We start from the raw sequence: 17450 nt of genomic DNA on the forward strand, positions 1-17450 counted from the left end.
ATGAATGATGAATGGTACAAAATGCTCTGTTTCCTACTTTTTCTGCTGCCACAAAGTTCTAGTTTCTATCTGTTAAAGAAAAGAAGAAAATAAGATCAGTTTTTGTTTGTTTTCCCCACTGGCAGCAGCAGAGCTAAGCAGCGACAAAGGGGCAGCAAGGGCTGAGTTTCACATGATGCAAAACCTCTGGAATGCATTCCCAGGAGTATAACCACCATCCCAGCGAACCACACTGCTCCACACAGGCAGAGAACTCACAGGCATACATGGGGAGGCCTCGGAAAACCCCCCAGACTTATCATGTAAATGTCCGAAGCTCGTCTGTCTCCAAGTCCTGGTCCTGTTGACCTCGACTGACACAGAGACTGAAGAGGTGGCGAAATAAAGAAACAGGTGCTAAGTGCTACAACACGCTACGGGCCAGTGTCCCACTAGTGTGCGTGTGCAGGAATGTGCCTGTAAAAAAGTTGGGTTTGAGTGGAGGTTTTTTCCCATGTGAGGAAGGTTATACTCTAGAGAGATCAATGTATTTATAATCAATGATCTGACTTGATTTTATCTAAAAATGTTTGAACTTGATGAAAGTTCACTTCAGATTACATTCAGTCATTCAATAAAGACAATTTATGCGCTGTTTTCACCACAACTCTCAAAATATTGTGTGTAGGTAGGGTGCAACAAAAACTCATAAAATATTATAGTGAAAGTTAATTAGTAAAAGAAAGTTAGTTAGAAAAGGAAGTTAGTTAGTAACTGTGCTGCGTGGGTCAGTTTGTTTGGGCTTTATTAACTGAAAGTTAGTTCACCAACAAGAGCGCATGGTTATATGTAAAATAACAATAGCTACAATGTTATTATAAATCAAAGTACGACATCTGCACACCATTTCAGATCCACTCATAATATAGACTTGATTACGACAGAGATAAATAAATGCCATAAAAATCTCAACTAAAGTGAAGTTACAACTTTGCTTCCTAAATATGATTTCAGTTCAAATGGGTTAAATTCCAGCCTTTGCAGAAAAAGAAGGAGAGGTGTACAAAATGGTTTGGTTATGATCTTTACTCATTCAATTTCAGAGAAACATGAACAGCGCCCTCTACTGCACATTCATTATTTCACAACAGCAGGGTGAAATAATAAGAATAAAAAAATAATACAAATATTCAGATATCACGAGTCCTTCTCCTCGTCACTAAGGTCTGACATGGGTTTGTTAAAGAACTATTCTCTTTTGCTAAAGTTTAAAGATATGATTCATTTTCCAATTGACATGTGATTAACAGGTACATGATGGAAAAATCTTACTTGACAATAATGTCCCCTTTGGCATACCTGACTTGTTTTCTTTACAGAAGTTGGAAATAATTTGTGAGAAAAACTTGAAGTTGTAGTTTCTATAATTGGCATTAGATGACCATGTATTTACTGGACTGTCTTGCCCTTTAAGTTTTACTAAAGTGAAGACCGTGGGTCTGCTATCAGACACAAAGTGTGATCCCTTCCCCTATTTATGTATTTTTGCTCCCAAATTTAGCCTTGGCCATATGGTGAGTGTATCACAAATCTGCTTATAAGTATAAGCTTTAGAGATACAGAGAGTTGGTGAAGATTAGATCGAATTTAAGACAACATTTTTGATGGCTCCCAGATTAATTGGTCAGCTTTTTCTCTATTAGATTCTTCTTAATCAAAGAAACTCTGAAAACAAAACTATTTATTTACAGCGAGACCAGGTCCCTGAGGTGACTTAATCCTAAAAATAATGGTGGCAATAGAACAGTCGCTGTGGGAAGATTCGGATTGGTTGACACACTCTTTTTTTTGGCCCTGCACGGCCTTTGAACAAAAGGTATTAGCCACCAAACACCCTGCCACATTAACACAATAAACATTGTGTTGCAAGGACACTGAACCAGTTTCACAGAGTGCACAATGAACATGATCATTCTTGAGGCCATAAAAACGATCTTTGATGATTTTTAGCATCCTTTAGTGAGAAAGTAGTTCTTGAATCCGTGAAGTGTGTTCAACTGTATCTATGGACACCCTTGTGGTATGTGCTTATTAGACTGCTGAGCAACCACGGACCCTGTCTTGTTTTTTTTTCATGTAGAGGAGACTAGCAGAAGAATCACAGATGTGCCTGCTTGACAGACATAGTTGGAGACATATAAACTGGCAAAATTAAGTCTATAAGGTCAAGAATTAAAGAGAATTAGAGATTAAGTCAACTCTAAATCACAGAAAACTATAAAGGACTTATTGCCAGAGGGCATTTGTTGATATCACAGTGTTCCTCATCAGCTGTTCAAGAAAAAAAAAAAAAGAAAAAACTACCATGACATCACTTATTGGGATGTGGCCAGAAGTGCTGCTTGATAGTTCAGACCCATGTTTGAGCCACAAAAACTGTCTTCCAATGTCAAATCCTCCTCTTTCACACACTATTATCACATGTTGTGCAAATGGAGTGCGTGAATCCTCATAATAACCACTGACACAATCAATAAGGACACTTTACAGCTACTTTAGCGGACGTCGGGTGCTCGCAGAGGTGCTCGCAGGGCACCGGCGCGGCGCAGCAGTCAGTGAATGTAACGCACCCTTGACTGCTTGGATGAAGGCGGTGCTAGTGGTGCCCAAGAAGCAGGGCCTCGCCTTTGTGGTTGTAGAAAGAGAAGATGGCTCCCGTTCTGGAGAAACAGCTCCCGGGCGCAGCTGGGGCAGGCGACAACAACAACGAAGAGGAAGAAGGACAAAACCTTTGGCAAGTTCTTGCTATTGTTTAACGACTTCAAGTCTGCCGGGGTCCTTCTTGGAAAAGCTCCTCCGTGGTTGTGCTTTGTCACTGCCGGTCGTTCACAATCAAACACCGGCCCGGCTAGCACTAACATTAGCACTGACTGAATCTGGGCGGTCAGTGTGCTAACGTTACTGGTGCTAGCCGCTCAGCTAACGTCAGCTACGTGGGCTACTGCTGATTAGCCACACTGTCGCTAGCCAAGATTGTCTATTAGCGAGGTTTGCAAATATGAGGAATGCTGTTAAACTACCGAGTCAAGTTTGAGTAAAACCATTGACAGTATCAGGGGCTGTGGTGGTCATGTCAAGGCTACATACAAGTCCTCTAAGTTAGCTTCTTGATGCAGGTTACAACAAGCTAACAGGAACGTTAACGTTAAGCTAAAACAGTAACAGACTGACTGAAAGTAAATACTGGCTTTAGTTAACATTTATGAATAAGGGTCGGACTGTTTCTGGGCTTCAACTTGTCAGGTTTCATGGTTTCAGATCCGTAGCTAACATTATTCATTTCTAACGCACCGGTCAGTAGAGATGACTTGTCATTTCCTGCTTTTTTGTGTTGTCGTGGACACATCAGTGGGCTGACTGAAACAGTGGGATAATCATCTTCATCGCTACAAGTAAATAAGTCAAGTTATGTCACGCTAGCTCCACAGTTTTGGTTGAAACTTGTGTTTAGAGGTAGGGAGCTGTCAGTGTGCCACTTGACTGTCAATCTAACAGCCTGCTGTCTCTATGTGTTTGCCGTTTATTGCAGGACCTCAATACTGAGTGAAGTTTCAACTAGATCAAGTTCAAAGTTGCCATCAGGAAAAAATATCCTGGTATTTGGTAAGTGTTACGTAAGCCACGTGTGTGAAAGTGTATGTGTCTGCAGTGTATTTGTGATGGTCAACCCTTCGGGGAGTGGAGGGCCGGCAAACTGCAACAGCCACCCTGAACTCCCAAAGGCTGAGGATTGCACGTTTAAGCCACTGTGACTTTTTAAACAGTATGCATTTGCAGCTGTGCTTCCTCCCACACTGTAGAAAGGAAGACCTAATAAATACAAAATACAGAAAAGTCGCATTGGGTGGGGACAGACTTTATGTGGGCTGGTCTTCAAAAAAATGTGAGAAATGCTGCTTTTGGTTTGAAAGATTTCTGTGAGACATTGCAGCCTCTGACAGTCATGGGGACATTTGTGCAATCAATGCATTTAGAAGAAAGTTTAGTTTTTGTTTAGACAGTAAATTGAATGGATTTCTCAGTGCATCACATACATTATTACTCTAATACAGCCATACTGATGTGTGTTGAACAATATTACGACTGCTACTAATGATAATGAATGATGTCACATGTAATAAAATATCTTACAGGTGAGGATGGATCTGGAAAAACGACACTTGTGGCCAAACTTCAAGGAGCTGATCACAGCAAGAAAGGGAGGGGACTGGAGTATCTGTACTTAAATGTCCACGATGAGGACAGAGATGGTGAGCCTACCTGCTGTAACCCTTTTCTTTTGCAGTTTTACAGCAGTAACTGTTAAAAATCAACAGTCGTTTTAGACAGTAATTGTTTTTGCTTTCCTTTACAGACCTTACTCGCTGTAATGTTTGGATCCTAGATGGAGACCTGTACCACAAAGGCCTACTTAAGTTTGCTGTTTCAGCCCAGTCTCTACCTGACTGTCTAGCTGTGTTTGTTGCGGATATGTCACGACCCTGGACCATTATGGAGTCACTGCAGAAGTGGGCCAGTGTGCTACGTGATCATGTGGACAAGCTCAAGATCCCACCTGAGGACATGAGAGAAATGGAGCAGAACAGTAAGTAATGTTCGACTGCATCTACTCGTATTCACTCATTATGGATGGTATTGGAATGAAAAGCCATCACATTTTTAGATGGACAAAACAATGTGCCAGCTTTTTAAGCCATGAAAGGCAACCGTTAAAAGAGACTGTTTGATAAGATTGGTATAAGATGGTGATTCGGTATTCAGGTAGTCCTTTTATGTCTCAACATGCAAAAATCTGAGATATAATATAGTGGAAATGGGACATATGCATACATTTTGTTGAACTGTATATCTGTGTACAGCTCTTAGAAAAGGTGCCTGAAGCATCTCAGGGTGGAGGCAACGGGTGTATTGCTGCATAAAAAAAGCGAGAGTCCTTGCTGACTGGCTGCTGGGAAAAGGGAGAGATTGGTCGCTGTGTTGCACGGAGGGCGAGCGGCACTGTATAGCATTACACAATGTCATGGATGTTTTTAGGTCATCATCAGAGAGGCCCATGATCCTCAGCTGTGTGTTCCAGCTGGAGGCAAGTTTTGCAGATCAATGAGTGTGATGCACTCAGATGTTGTCCTCTCGTTTAATTTTAGAACTGATCATCTCTCTTATGAACAGTTCTTTTGTGTTTGGAAAGATTGTTGCTTTTCATACAAGTTAGTTCAGCCTGCAGGGTTTTTCAGAAGGTTCCTGTCTGCCTCTAAAGTTTACTTGCTGCTGTTGCACGTATAAGTCTGAAATGATTTATCGCAAAGATATCAAATTGTTAAATGGCTGCAGATAAATGTAACAGAACCGGTCTAAATGTTCTCAATATGTAACATGCTAATACAGTGACAAGTGGTAACAAGTAGCCGAATCTTCTGGCTAGCATGTGAAAAAGAAAAGGGAAGCTGGTGGCCAAGTGATGACTAATTGTTAATTACAAACACTTAAAGTGCATGTGATGACTTTAATGACTCAGCTTGCTTTTCTGCCCTGTCTCAGTTCAAGTAGCTGTGTTAGTTAAGCATAGTTGAAACTGATTTATATAGTGCAGTAGAAAGAAAATACATCCTGAAATGTATACATTCACTAGATGAAGGCTTCATTATTTCTTTACAGTTAATTTGAGTTGTTGTGTTTGTCTGAACCGTTGAGGTTAAAGATTTCTCAGGTATTCCTCCTACTTTCCCTCTTTGGCCAAATGTTTTGGCTTCACTACACCCACTGACATGGTTATATTTCCAGTTTAGCTCACACGTGTCATCCAGATAAAGCATCCGCTTGTCAGTTGTGATGTCAGTAACAGACTGGTGAGACCGAGTCAGGTTATGTATTTGTGGATATGAGTGTGTGAGCAAGAGAGAGAGCCTGACAGACAGGAGTGGAAGTTTGTGTGAGTGGCTTTTGTCCAGGGAGTCTTGCAGGCGTCTTGCATCATGGTTCCCTCCCTTCCAGCAGCAGCGTCAGGGAAAGGAAGGGACGTAAACAGAGTGGGTCTGAATTCAGTCAGTGGGCCGGACGCTGCTGTGGCTCCTGCTGTGCTGTAACTGAAGTAGGCTGGCTGCTGGCGTCGTCTGAAGTCAAATTACAGGATCAGCCTATTGCTGCTTGGACCACACGTTGGAATAAGAAGTGTTTTTACTTAGTGTCCTCTAGTGTGGTACTGACGAGACAGGGAGTTTAGCTACAGTATTTGCAAATGAGAGTGTCTATACTATGATTTTTTGACTATATCCCTGTTTCATTGAAATGAAAGGAAACTAATAACCTGACAGCTGTAAGAATGTTTCATCCATGAGCCAGCAGCATTAACTAGTAAAAGGTTTAAAGACCAAATATGCTCATATTTGACATTTAGTTGGCAAGAAAAGCCACTTTTATTTGTAGCTAAAATTGAGCTCTGGCTTTTACTGACATCTTTCAAGAATTCCATATACCTACTAAGAATCTTGATGACTAATTAATGTCTAGTCATTTTTTTTAAAAGGTAAGTGCAGTATAAATATATCAGCCTATCATTACATTTATTGAAGCCTGAGCAGTCCACTGATGTGTGCCAATGCATTTTGACCCCACCTTTGTTTGAGGAACAGTCAATTAGGTGTTGGTGGTTCAAAGTCTGTCTGTCTATGTCTTTTTGACTTTGGAATTTAAAGTGAAACACCTCCCAAAATCTCTCCATTTAGCATCAAATGTCCTGTGGGCATGAAATCAGACGTTTTCATGGTGAAATCAAAGTCTCAAAAGGCCCATACGAACTACTCACCTCTTCAGACACCATAGTGGTGGAGACAGAGCACCATGATGAATAGATGAAAGTGAAAATAATGTTTGAGTGATGTGTTTTTTGTTATAAGCTACTTGTATTTTATATATTTTAATTTAAGGAAATTTTTGCAATACATATTTGCAATAAAATCAGTAAATATTGATCAGTGCCTAACTAATCTGCTCTGCTGGTCGTGTGCCACGTTAAGGCCAAGCAGGCATGTAAGATTAAAGTCTGCAGTGGAAAGGATTAGATGAATGTCTGACTTCTAGCAGTCAATCAAATTTTATCCCCTGTAGATAAACTTAAATGGGAAATAAGGCCAGAGAATTTCATGAATTTCCCTTTTGGATAGTGGAAAAACATCTTGTTAAATTCTGTCTCTTATGCCTTAATGTACATTCTCCAACCTATTTGCGCATATGTCCTGGATATGTATAATCCTGTATCCAAGCAGGGTCGTGACCAGTTTTCGCCCCATATACCAAATCCCATGTTTTAAAGTTAAGGAGGCTCAAAACGACCGGTCAGTCTGGTGAGTTGTGGGCTGTCCCCTACTGCATTCCCGAAGCTCCTGAGGAAGTAGGCCAAAGCTTCCTGCAGCCTCTCCCACCCCAACACCACCGCCACCTTCTCACACCACAGATTTGTTCATATCTGGACGGCACAAGAGCAAAGTGAAGGATGATACTCATGTGTCTTGTTCTACCTTTCACCCAAGGCCTATTAAGTAACAGTGGAAATTTTGTGTAATTAACGCAGTCTGAACAATACAAAACAAGTTTACCTGAAGTACCCGATGATCTAATCTCAGGGATGTAGTTTCAAGCTGAGCACAACGGTTCACACTGTGCTATAAAACCAGGTTCCAGGCGTCAGGGTGTTGAAGAAGCTACAAGGAGCGCTCTAGCTGTATCAAAGGTGACATGCACCTCAAAAAGTTACGTGCTGGGGCTACAGAGATACCGAGTTGTGGCCACAACAACTTTGACAGTTTTGAAAGTATTTATTAAATGACAACATAGAGCAAAGAGAAAAAAGGCTCAGTAAGTTAAAGTGTTGTTAATGTCCAACTCATTTATATTTCAAATCTTTTTTTGAAGCACCTTAACTTTTTGCACATCATTTGCGACTTTATATAACTAATCCATTGTATCATGAGTGTTATTCTGTGTTATCTATACACCTCTTGTTAAATGAATGTTAGAATGGGTCATAATGCAGAGACAGCATTCAAAAGTGCAACACCAGCTGGGAAAAGTAGGGCATTTTGTTTGATAAAAGCGGCAGGTTAACTTAAATCTGCATAAGCACTGTTGGTTCAAATTTTAATTTATATCTACTGGTGCATGATGTGATGTGCATAATGATATACTTTCACGGTACACATTTTGCCCGAGGAATTTCTCATAAAATACAAGTCTTTTAGCGATACAAGGGTCAGCCGTGGCATGAAATCAAGAGAACAGTAAAGAGAAAGAGAAAGCCTTTGTCAGTGGTAATTTCTTTTAAGAGGAGAATGTGAGACTAGATGTGAACATTAACAAAGGAGAAGGGGTGAGGCAGATTGTGACATTGGAAGCTGAGCTAATCTTAACATCCAGAGCTGTATGTTCACTAATAGTCTTAATTCCTATCTTTTATTTCCTCTGTCTTTCTACTAGTGGTGAAAGCGTTCCAAGAGTACGCAGAACCGGAGGATGCCACCCCATCCTCCCCACAGAGACGGGCCCCAACAGCAGGGGAAGACGAGGCTGTTGTGCTACCGCTTGGGGACAACACACTCACACACAACCTGGGCATTCCAGTGCTAATAGTTTGCACAAAGGTAACTCATTTCTGCAACCCATAAACCCTTATTTGTGAAGTTATAGACTCCATACTCCTGAGACAACTTGTGTTTTTGTATTGCTACGAGAGGTTTTACCAATCTATCAAAGCTTTTCTTCGGTGTCTGAAGTAGGACATTTGCTTTGTTCTCTGGCCTAATGCTACATACTTGTGACCCATATTTCTCATAACTCGCACATGCAGCCTCTACAATTTTTTAGATTTTAGAATTGATACTTAATATACCATCTATTTCCACCCAATGAGCGATTACCTCCGGTTTGTCCTCTTGGAGTTCCTAAAAGCGCTCTTACTTCAACATTATTCACAGAAAAGTCAGGGGATACCTATCTTAGGATCAGATCTTTTGGCGCTCCCCCTTAACTGCTGCCTGTAATCAGGCACAGAAATACTCCTTTAAAAACCTTTACAGCTACCCTTAATTCTGGTATCGTCTGAAGGGGTTTTGACTGAGGAGGACATTCGGGCTCAGACCGTATGTAGAGTTTGTTCACTCCCTGTTAATGCATTTGTATCAGTAGGGCTGGACTTTTATTCATGCTTTTACTTGTATGTGGTGCTTTGTGAGGCAGTATCCTGTCATAAAAAGCTGCCATTATACTTGCTTGTTAACCCTCCAGGAAAAGGCTGCTGCTGAAAAGTACAGTGTAGCCATCAGCAGAGCTTCACATGCTAGCTGTGACTAGAAAATGGTAAATCTGCCTTTCATTATCTTTGGTGCCTCTGTCAAGCCATTGTCAGTAAGTAAAAGTCCTCAGCCTGACAGAAAATAACTTTTCAAGATCACTTTTTTTCTGTTTATGACTTTATCTTATCAATAGTTACTAAAAGTTCTAGAAATCCTGTGACTTTTGATCATGAAACTGTGCTGACAGTCTTCTTTTGAACCTCACTCCTTCTGGTGTGACGTCTTTCCCGGTCAGCCCGGGCTGACAGATTTTTAGAAATAAAATCTATTTGCTTGATTAAAATCACAACAGAAAAGGCCTTCATTGTAGAATGAGCTGAAGATGCGGAGTAGCGTTGGGCAGCTTGTTAATATTGTCTAACTGGCCGCCACAGACACCAGTGAGCATAGATAGCCGGCAAAATATCGGGCTTTATAGGGTAATTATTTACTATGTTGCTTGAGGAGGCAGATTATTAAATTCGCAAAACAAAATGAGAAAAAATGTCACAAAAAACCTTCTGACAGGGGCCAGTTGCTGCTCGCTGCTTTGTGAAATCGCTCAACCGTAATGCAAAGAGTATACGCACGTTCACATATTTGTCGATGCAGATATTTTTTGCCTGTGCGATTAAAATATTTATCTCTTTTCTCTCAATCTTTATTTTTCAGTGTGACGCAGTCGGTGTACTAGAGAAGGAGCATGACTACAGAGAGGAGCACTTCGATTTCATCCAGTCCCACATCAGGAGATTTTGCTTACAGTGTATCCTTTCAATGCATATACTAGTTGTTTGTAATTCTATCACAGTGGCCATTATATTTATTACACTGACTGTTCAAACAGAGAAGAGCCACACATCAGGTTTTTGTCATACAGCCCATGATATTTTATGTCATTACCCCAAAAGTTGCTGCCTTAACTGAATCCAACAGATGGAGCTGGCCTGATCTATACCTCAGTCAAAGAGGAGAAGAACATGGATCTGCTATACAAATATATAGTCCATAAGATGTATGAGTTCCAGTTCACCACACCTGCCTTAGTGGTGGAGAAGGATGCAGTCTTCATGTAAGTGAAGCTAGAGATGTACAAGTTTATTTACAAGTAATCAGGATTTCTGTGGCTTTTCACTACTCATAATGGTAACATTTAGGTAAAATTGTTGTTAACAGTATGAACGGACATGCCAAACCAAAAACTTTTTTTTTTTTATTCCAAGGAAATACTCTCCTCAGCTCTTTACAACAGAATTGATCTCATTGCACCCACTTGTAATTTCTTTCAGTCCATCTGGATGGGATAATGAAAAGAAAATTGGGATTTTGCACGAAAACTTCACAACAGTCAGACCCGAAGATCCATTCGAAGATTTTATCACAAAGCCTCCAGTACGAAAGGTACGGCAGTCCAAATACTGACAAAATGTGAACTCTACGGTTGACTTAACAGCCCACAGTGCCAATTAAGAAAACCGCATCCTTTCTCCTTTGCCCTTCTTCACAGCTGGTTCATGACAAAGAAATAAATGCAGAGGACGAGCAGGTATTCCTGATGAAGCAACAGGTACGTTCCTCTTTCTTCATGACATGATTTCTGTCACGGGTCTCTGACAGTGAGAAAAAAAACCCATGTTGATATTGAAGCTTTAAAAAATAAAATAACATCTCATCCCCTGATCGAACAGGATAACATGAGACTGAAGTTTAGTGTTGGGTTGTTAAGGAGGATCATTTTCACTACTATACAAGGCAGTATACTGTATTCATGTGCTGGTGGACATCCACATGACAAGTGACATTTCCTTCACTTCTTTTGTGGACAAATAAACTAGGACAGCGGTCTAAATAAAACACTCATCTTGAGGCTTCAGCATAGTAGTTAGAGAAGTGTTTGGTGTTAGTTGAGGTTTCATTTTACCAAAGTCTCTAATGTTATCTGCACTACTTGCTCTTCTATTTATGCATGGTTAAAAGTGACAGGAGTTGATGGAAACTGTCTTTATCTTGCATATACCATGTACGTTTTCAAAATGCGATAAATGTTATAAACATGTATCCTTGAAATGAACTTATTTTTTGCCCAGTACTTTCCATTTGAGCGTGCATAGGAACTTATTGCTGTGATCGACTTTGTAACTTTTTATTCTCTGCAGTCTTTGTTAGCGAAGCAGCCAGCAACACCGACAAGAGGAGCAACAGTAAGTGTCTTATCATAATTCAAATGTGGAATCTTAGTATGGATGGGTTTATTCCTACCCCTTTTTTTTTTGTCTGGATAGACAAAGTAAGTTATTTGTTTGTTACAGCAGTCTCACTCTGGTTTCTGTGTTGCAGGAGTCTCCAGGACGGACGGCCTCAGGGTCCCCCAGGCCTGCGGGCCGTGCCGGCCAACCCACCGTCACCAGTGGCTCACCAATGGCTGCTGTCAAAAAGCCTGACCCTAACATGAAAGGTAGGAGTCCTACGGCTGCTCATTCATTGTCCTACATGATTACTGAGAATCATGCTTTGCACTCCAGTGCTCCCTAGTTTGTGTAGTTTATCCCAGGGGCTTGCACAGCCCTTTCTATTTAATTCGGGATTCTCTTTAATAATCCACATTTATTGGCGCCAAGCTTTGGTTCCCCGCAACAAACTGCTTTGATCGCGTTCTCTCCATTCATCTGTAATCTTTTGGCTGTGACGTGAACAACTTTTTATTTTATTGAAGTGCTGCAATATTGCCCCCAAGAGGTAAGAATTAAAATAATTCACATGGCAATAGATTCTTGTACACCTCCTGAGCTGTCCACCCTCAAGCAGAAACACTGACATTCTCTCCGTCATTAAATACAGTAGGTGGCTAATGCATTCCGCCTTAAAAAAAAAAACTCAATGGTGGTTTTAACTAGATTTAATAGAGGTATTTTAACCCTTGCCTAATGTGATTTTTGAATTGTGATGTTAGTAGAGGAGTTAAAATTGCACATTCTGTGTGAAAACAAATCAGACCACAGAAAGTTCTCTTTGCTTGTAGCAACTTCTTCACCACAGTCTTTCCCGATAAAGGACGCTTTGTGGAGTAGTTCCTTATCCACATCAAGGATCCTGAGATAGAGTGTGTCATATGCTTTACACATTGTAAAGCTCACTGAGACTAGCCATGTGATTTTTAGGGTGGTGCACATACCAGAGTACGCTACACCACCCTGTTAAAGGAGCTTTTGTCCTCCACATTATAAGATAAAGTTGTGGCGTTTTTAAATAAATGGCAGGAATAATGACTATGTATATGAATAGAAGTTAGTAATTGACACTATTCAAAAATACTAGTTTGGAATCACAACTTTATAAGATGTTGGACATTTAAAGCAATATAATCTGTTCTTAATCCGTCTATGTTCTCAATAGTCGTAGAGTTAAATGCGGTGGATGATGTCTGCTATCAGCGAAGAATTTGTACAACCTTTTAAAAGCTTGTTACTCTTTCACAAGAAAATGAGGTTTCATTAATACAGAAGTGATTTTCCATGTTTCTTGCAGCAGGGGCTGCCAATGAGGGAGTGCTGGCTAACTTCTTCAACAGTCTGTTGAGTAAAAAGACCGGAGCCCCGGGGAGCCCAGGAAGTGGAGCAGTTGGTGCTGGAGTTCAAGGATCCGCCAAGAAAACAGGTACAATCTCTCATTCCTGTACTCTGATCTCTCCCTGTTTTCAAACCTTCTTCCTTACAGGTTAGCCCCTTTTCCCCTTTTGTCAAAACAGTTAAATAGCATTATTGTTGACTCCAGCATCCGTCTCAGAGCGCGGACTGGAGGAGTTAGAAACAGGGCTTTTTGTTGATAGAGGCTGTCGACTATTTTGCTGTCTGGAGTTGTATCTCTACAGCCTGAGACAGAAGGTTATAACAGGGGGAAAAGAAAAGTTGTCCTCTTTGACTGAACTCCTGACATCTGAGGAAACTTGTGACAGGCCTGTATGCACCAAACCTCCAATCATAAAAGTCCCCGTGAAACTTAATGTCGCTCACTCCATGTCACATCCCACTGCTCTCTTGCTCAACTAATTTATTGACCTGTTATTTGACTTGAATAACCTCAGCTGGTTTGCATGTCAGCAGTTCTTATTTTCAACTCCCAACACATATTTTTACTTTGTTATATTCTAATGATATAACAAAGTCAGCTACTTGTGAAATGGCTGAATGTACGCAGTGAAACGTTGAGGAAAACATTGCATAACTCATCTCTCTGTCTGAGACTACCGACATGTACTTATTGTTCCAGTGCTGCGCAGTATTAACATCTTTGTGAGATCCAGTTGAAAAGATGATGCATGACTACGTGCTCCCATTGTCTGCTGATTAGATTTGCATGTGTGTTAACTCTGACAACGAGCTGCCAATCTCCAGCATGGGACCTCACCGCCATCCAACCCCCATCCATCCGCTTGCTGGCCGTACAACAACTGTTAATTTATGAGTTCACACAGACACTACAGGAGATTACTTTTGGGCTTTGTCTCCTGTTTTTCCCAAGGGCAGAAGCCGGGTTTGACTGACGTCCAGGCTGAGTTGGACAGGATGACTCGCAAACAAGACTCCATGGTTTCAGCTAACAACATACCACCGCCGACAGAGAACGAAGCGTGAAGGCAACAAAAAACGGCTGCATCGTCCACTGCATTAATACTCTGGAAACATACATGTACATGTGAGCATAAAAAAAAATTGACCAAATTCCCATTGTCTATATCAGTCAGCACACACACAGCGGTTTCACCAAAATGAAGTTTCAGATGCTATCAGATACTTTGGTGTTCTGGTGAGATGGGGAAAAGAGCGATAACAGAGATGGAGGTGTTAATGAGTTGATGAGTGCTGAAGGCTTGGCTTTATTTCTGTCCTCTCTTCCACTGTAAATGTTATTTTGTGAGGGATGTCAGTTAATGGAAATGTGTGCACACTCCCTGGCGGCCAGCCTGATGCGTCGGGCTGCGGCCCACCCCCCCCCCACCCCCCCCTGGTTTCTGGGGTAAAACACCCTCTCCTCATGGGTTTAAAGAGTGGAAACCTACCGATCCTGTGGCCTCTGGTTCAGCTTATCTCATGGAAGGAATTTGGTTGCGATTGGAAAGGTATTTAAACTTTAAATATTTTCACGGAGAAAAGTAATTAAAATACTTGCAAACGTATGTAGTATGTAAAAATGTTGGATATGATACTGATGTATTTATACAAAGTTCCTCCTTTTTATTTTATTTTGTGCACCATTTACCGGTTTTAGGAAGCATTCATCTGTATCGCATAACATAACGTCATGACACTAATATGACATGTCCAGATAGCTGATAGCATATCATATCGTTTGCCCTAGTCATCTCGAAGGATTCTGTAAATATAAATACAAAAAAAAAAAAAATCTATTCAGGTTAACTTTGATTTTGTACAAAATGCAATTCTGTCCAAATTCTGAAAATGGCTTCTTTGGCTAAATGAGACTGGTTGGGATTTGACAGGCTTGGAGGTTGTAACAGAATTGCTTCTTTAGCTACAGGTGTGTATATTTGGGGAGAGGGTTGGGCAGCATCTTTCCTACTATAACTCCTAAGTGCCTCGCACAGTTAGCTGTTTGTGTCATAGTAGAGGTGCTTGTCTACATAAGAGGAAATGCACTGTAGCACCATCTGTTTAAAAGTTTTTTTTTTTGTTTTGTTTTGTTTTCCATTTCTTGTCATCCAAATAATTTATTTTGTTTTACATTTTTGGTAATGTACAACAAGCCTGTGGTCTCTGTTATTTTTCAGAAACAAGATTTCTGTGGCCTAGTTAATAGTGTTCAGTAGAGCAAGAGATTGAATGCCTTCGTACAAACTGTAAAGGCTGCTGATATTAACAAGAAACCACATGATGGAACTTTTGGGTCCCCCAGACGAACGCTTCATGTGAACCACTTGCTTTGCAGCCAAAAGACGCGTAACGATTTGCTGTGGTTTGAACAAAATGATGCATTGTATCCTTCAGTGTATGACAGCACTGTCCTCCTCTGGTTTCACATGTTTTATTCACACTGTACATGCATGTCAGCTAAAACATTCCCAGTTTCTACGTGAAGTAGCTGTAGAAACACATCCCTGTAGGAAACCTGTTTGTCCAGTTAGGTCTTTTTTTTTTTTTTTTTTCCAGTTTCTTTCATCAGTGCCCATTCAAAACTACAACCTTTGCCTTCAATGTACAGCTGTCACAGTGGGCACCCAGCCTTCACAGGAATGCTCCTAATTAATTTGTGTGTCCTTAAGGGGTTGCTTAATTGTCTTATGTATTTTTTCTTTTAAAAAAAAAAAATGAAAACCATTATACTGTACCATATCAAATCATCTGTAATTATATTTATGGTTTCATGGCACCATAATCTAATCAACATGAATTAAGTGTACATTTCATCATTCTTAAGTCTGTATGCAAGGCCCTCCTTAATCCTATGGATAGTGTACATCGGTAGCTTTCACAGAATTAATGGCAAGTGTGAAGTGAGCATCTATTTGCTGTTGAAATAATGGCAAAAAAGGACAGCTGGAGCGAATTGGAACATGGAACCAAAGATGCATATTAGTCAGTATGTTCTGCTTTTATAGTTGGCAGTCATCCATAAGATTAACCAGTGGCCGTTTTTGACCTAGTCTGGCATGGAGCCATTCCAAACTTCAGACCTGCCTATGAACTTTTTTTTTTTTTTTTTTTATAACAGCCTTTAAAATGGTAGAAATGCCTTACTCCACTCAACCATATCTGGGGTTTCAAGAGTCAAAGGAAAGAAAATACCATAATTGTGTACAGTAGTTTATGGTAAATTCGCTAAACTGGACTACAAATAGAATTCAATTAGGGTTTAACTTAAGGGAATAACCACAAGACCATATTGGTGTACAGTCTACTTTATGCATGATTTTGATTTGTTGTCAAATTGATGTTACACAACTGTTCTGGATTTATTTTTGATCAAAACGAAGCTCTTATTGTTTTTCTTTTTCTTTTTTTTCTTTTTTTTTGTCGTGACTGGGTGGAATGTGCACCTGAGGGTCTGTTGCCGAAGTGGACGAAGCACAATTTAAAAGCAGCCAGGAGCAGTTCCGCCACATGTTGAAATAAGCACTTTTTCTCGGACACTTGTATCAGTTCCCTCTTGGTACAGTTAAAAGAAACCGAATGCGTATGTCTCTTTTTTTTGCCTTGCCTTTTCAGAGCATTTAGTAATGAACCTAGAAGTGATCCTGCTCCATCGTTCACAGCGTCTGCATTTGCTGCTTAAGTTATGGAAGGTGCCCCTGGTGGTGAACTATGGAATAACCTCTCCCTTCTGGTGATATTGTACATTTAACACCAGTCCTCTAGAAATCATTGTCATTACACCTTTGCTAGGGATGTTTTGGGGACATCTTGAAGTAGATAAACCAAATAAATATCCATTCATTTTCAGGTTTGTCTTTTTTTGCCCATGAAATATTTGCATCCCACATAGGCATGTTTTGTTTTTTGTTGTCAGATATGTTTTTTTTTTTTCCCCCATAGACACTTTCTGTTCAAAATCATTTTGAAATGTCACCATAACCTGACTGACCACAATATTTTCTTCATTTAACACGGCCACGGTTATTAAAATCTGTCATTTAGCTGAGTGGAATGAGGCGCTCTCATGCTGCTTGGTTTCAAAGTTGCACTTGCTCTTTGTAAAAAAAAAAATTGGATGTTGCTCCCAAGATTGAATAATGAACAGACGTTATAACCTTTTGTACTCAGTTGAAAGCAACTGACCCTTCACATCCTAACTGAATTGCCTTCGACCACTATTGACAGTCTTCTCCTATATGAGACTACGAGCTTCTGCTTCCAGTACTTTTGTATTCAGGATATCAAGACATTGTAAACACATGGCTGGCTGCATTTTTGTGTCCTGAATTAATTCAGAAGTTTGATTGTATGACTTTAACACAGTTCTGTAGCCTCTAAGCTGCCATGTGGATTCTAGCTTCTTACGCCGACAAAGATAAGGAAAATGTTTATCAGACCCCTGGCTTCAATAAAACCAAGAATCCAAACTTTGGGTGAGTTT

The 17450-nt window shown here is 40.4% G+C and overlaps 1 protein-coding gene across 2 annotated transcripts; it reads left to right on the forward strand.

Annotated features, from left to right (window-relative positions):
* The first annotated feature begins 2658 nt into the window (after positions 1–2658).
* Positions 2659–17436, forward strand: dync1li2 (dynein, cytoplasmic 1, light intermediate chain 2). 2 transcript variants are annotated; one of them, XM_070828214.1, is made up of 13 exons: positions 2659–2773; positions 3569–3642; positions 4173–4289; positions 4394–4624; positions 8509–8672; positions 10035–10128; positions 10299–10434; positions 10652–10763; positions 10870–10929; positions 11519–11563; positions 11700–11817; positions 12888–13016; positions 13881–17436. In XM_070828214.1, the coding sequence occupies exons 1-13, from the start codon at positions 2688–2690 to the stop codon at positions 13991–13993; spliced, it is 1479 nt and encodes a 492-aa protein (XP_070684315.1). In that variant the 5' UTR covers positions 2659–2687; the 3' UTR covers positions 13994–17436. The 2 variants fall into 2 exon arrangements, with proteins under 2 accessions (XP_070684315.1, XP_070684323.1); XM_070828222.1 differs by having other exon boundaries at positions 13886–17436.
* The last annotated feature ends 14 nt before the right edge of the window (positions 17437–17450 follow it).

Source organism: Pempheris klunzingeri, chromosome 1, assembly GCF_042242105.1.
Source record: "Pempheris klunzingeri isolate RE-2024b chromosome 1, fPemKlu1.hap1, whole genome shotgun sequence".
NCBI classification, from domain to species: Eukaryota; Metazoa; Chordata; class Actinopteri; order Acropomatiformes; family Pempheridae; genus Pempheris; species Pempheris klunzingeri.

Excerpts from the sequence above, each read along its gene's own strand:
- dync1li2 (XM_070828214.1), top strand. The coding sequence starts at position 2,688 with ATGGCTCCCGTTCTGGAGAAACAGCTCCCGGGCGCAGCTGGGGCAGGC. Across the intron at positions 3,643-4,172 it reads AAAAAATATCCTGGTATTTG|GTGAGGATGGATCTGGAAAA; the intron begins GTAAGTGTTACG and ends AATATCTTACAG. Across the intron at positions 4,625-8,508 it reads GAGAGAAATGGAGCAGAACA|TGGTGAAAGCGTTCCAAGAG; the intron begins GTAAGTAATGTT and ends TCTTTCTACTAG.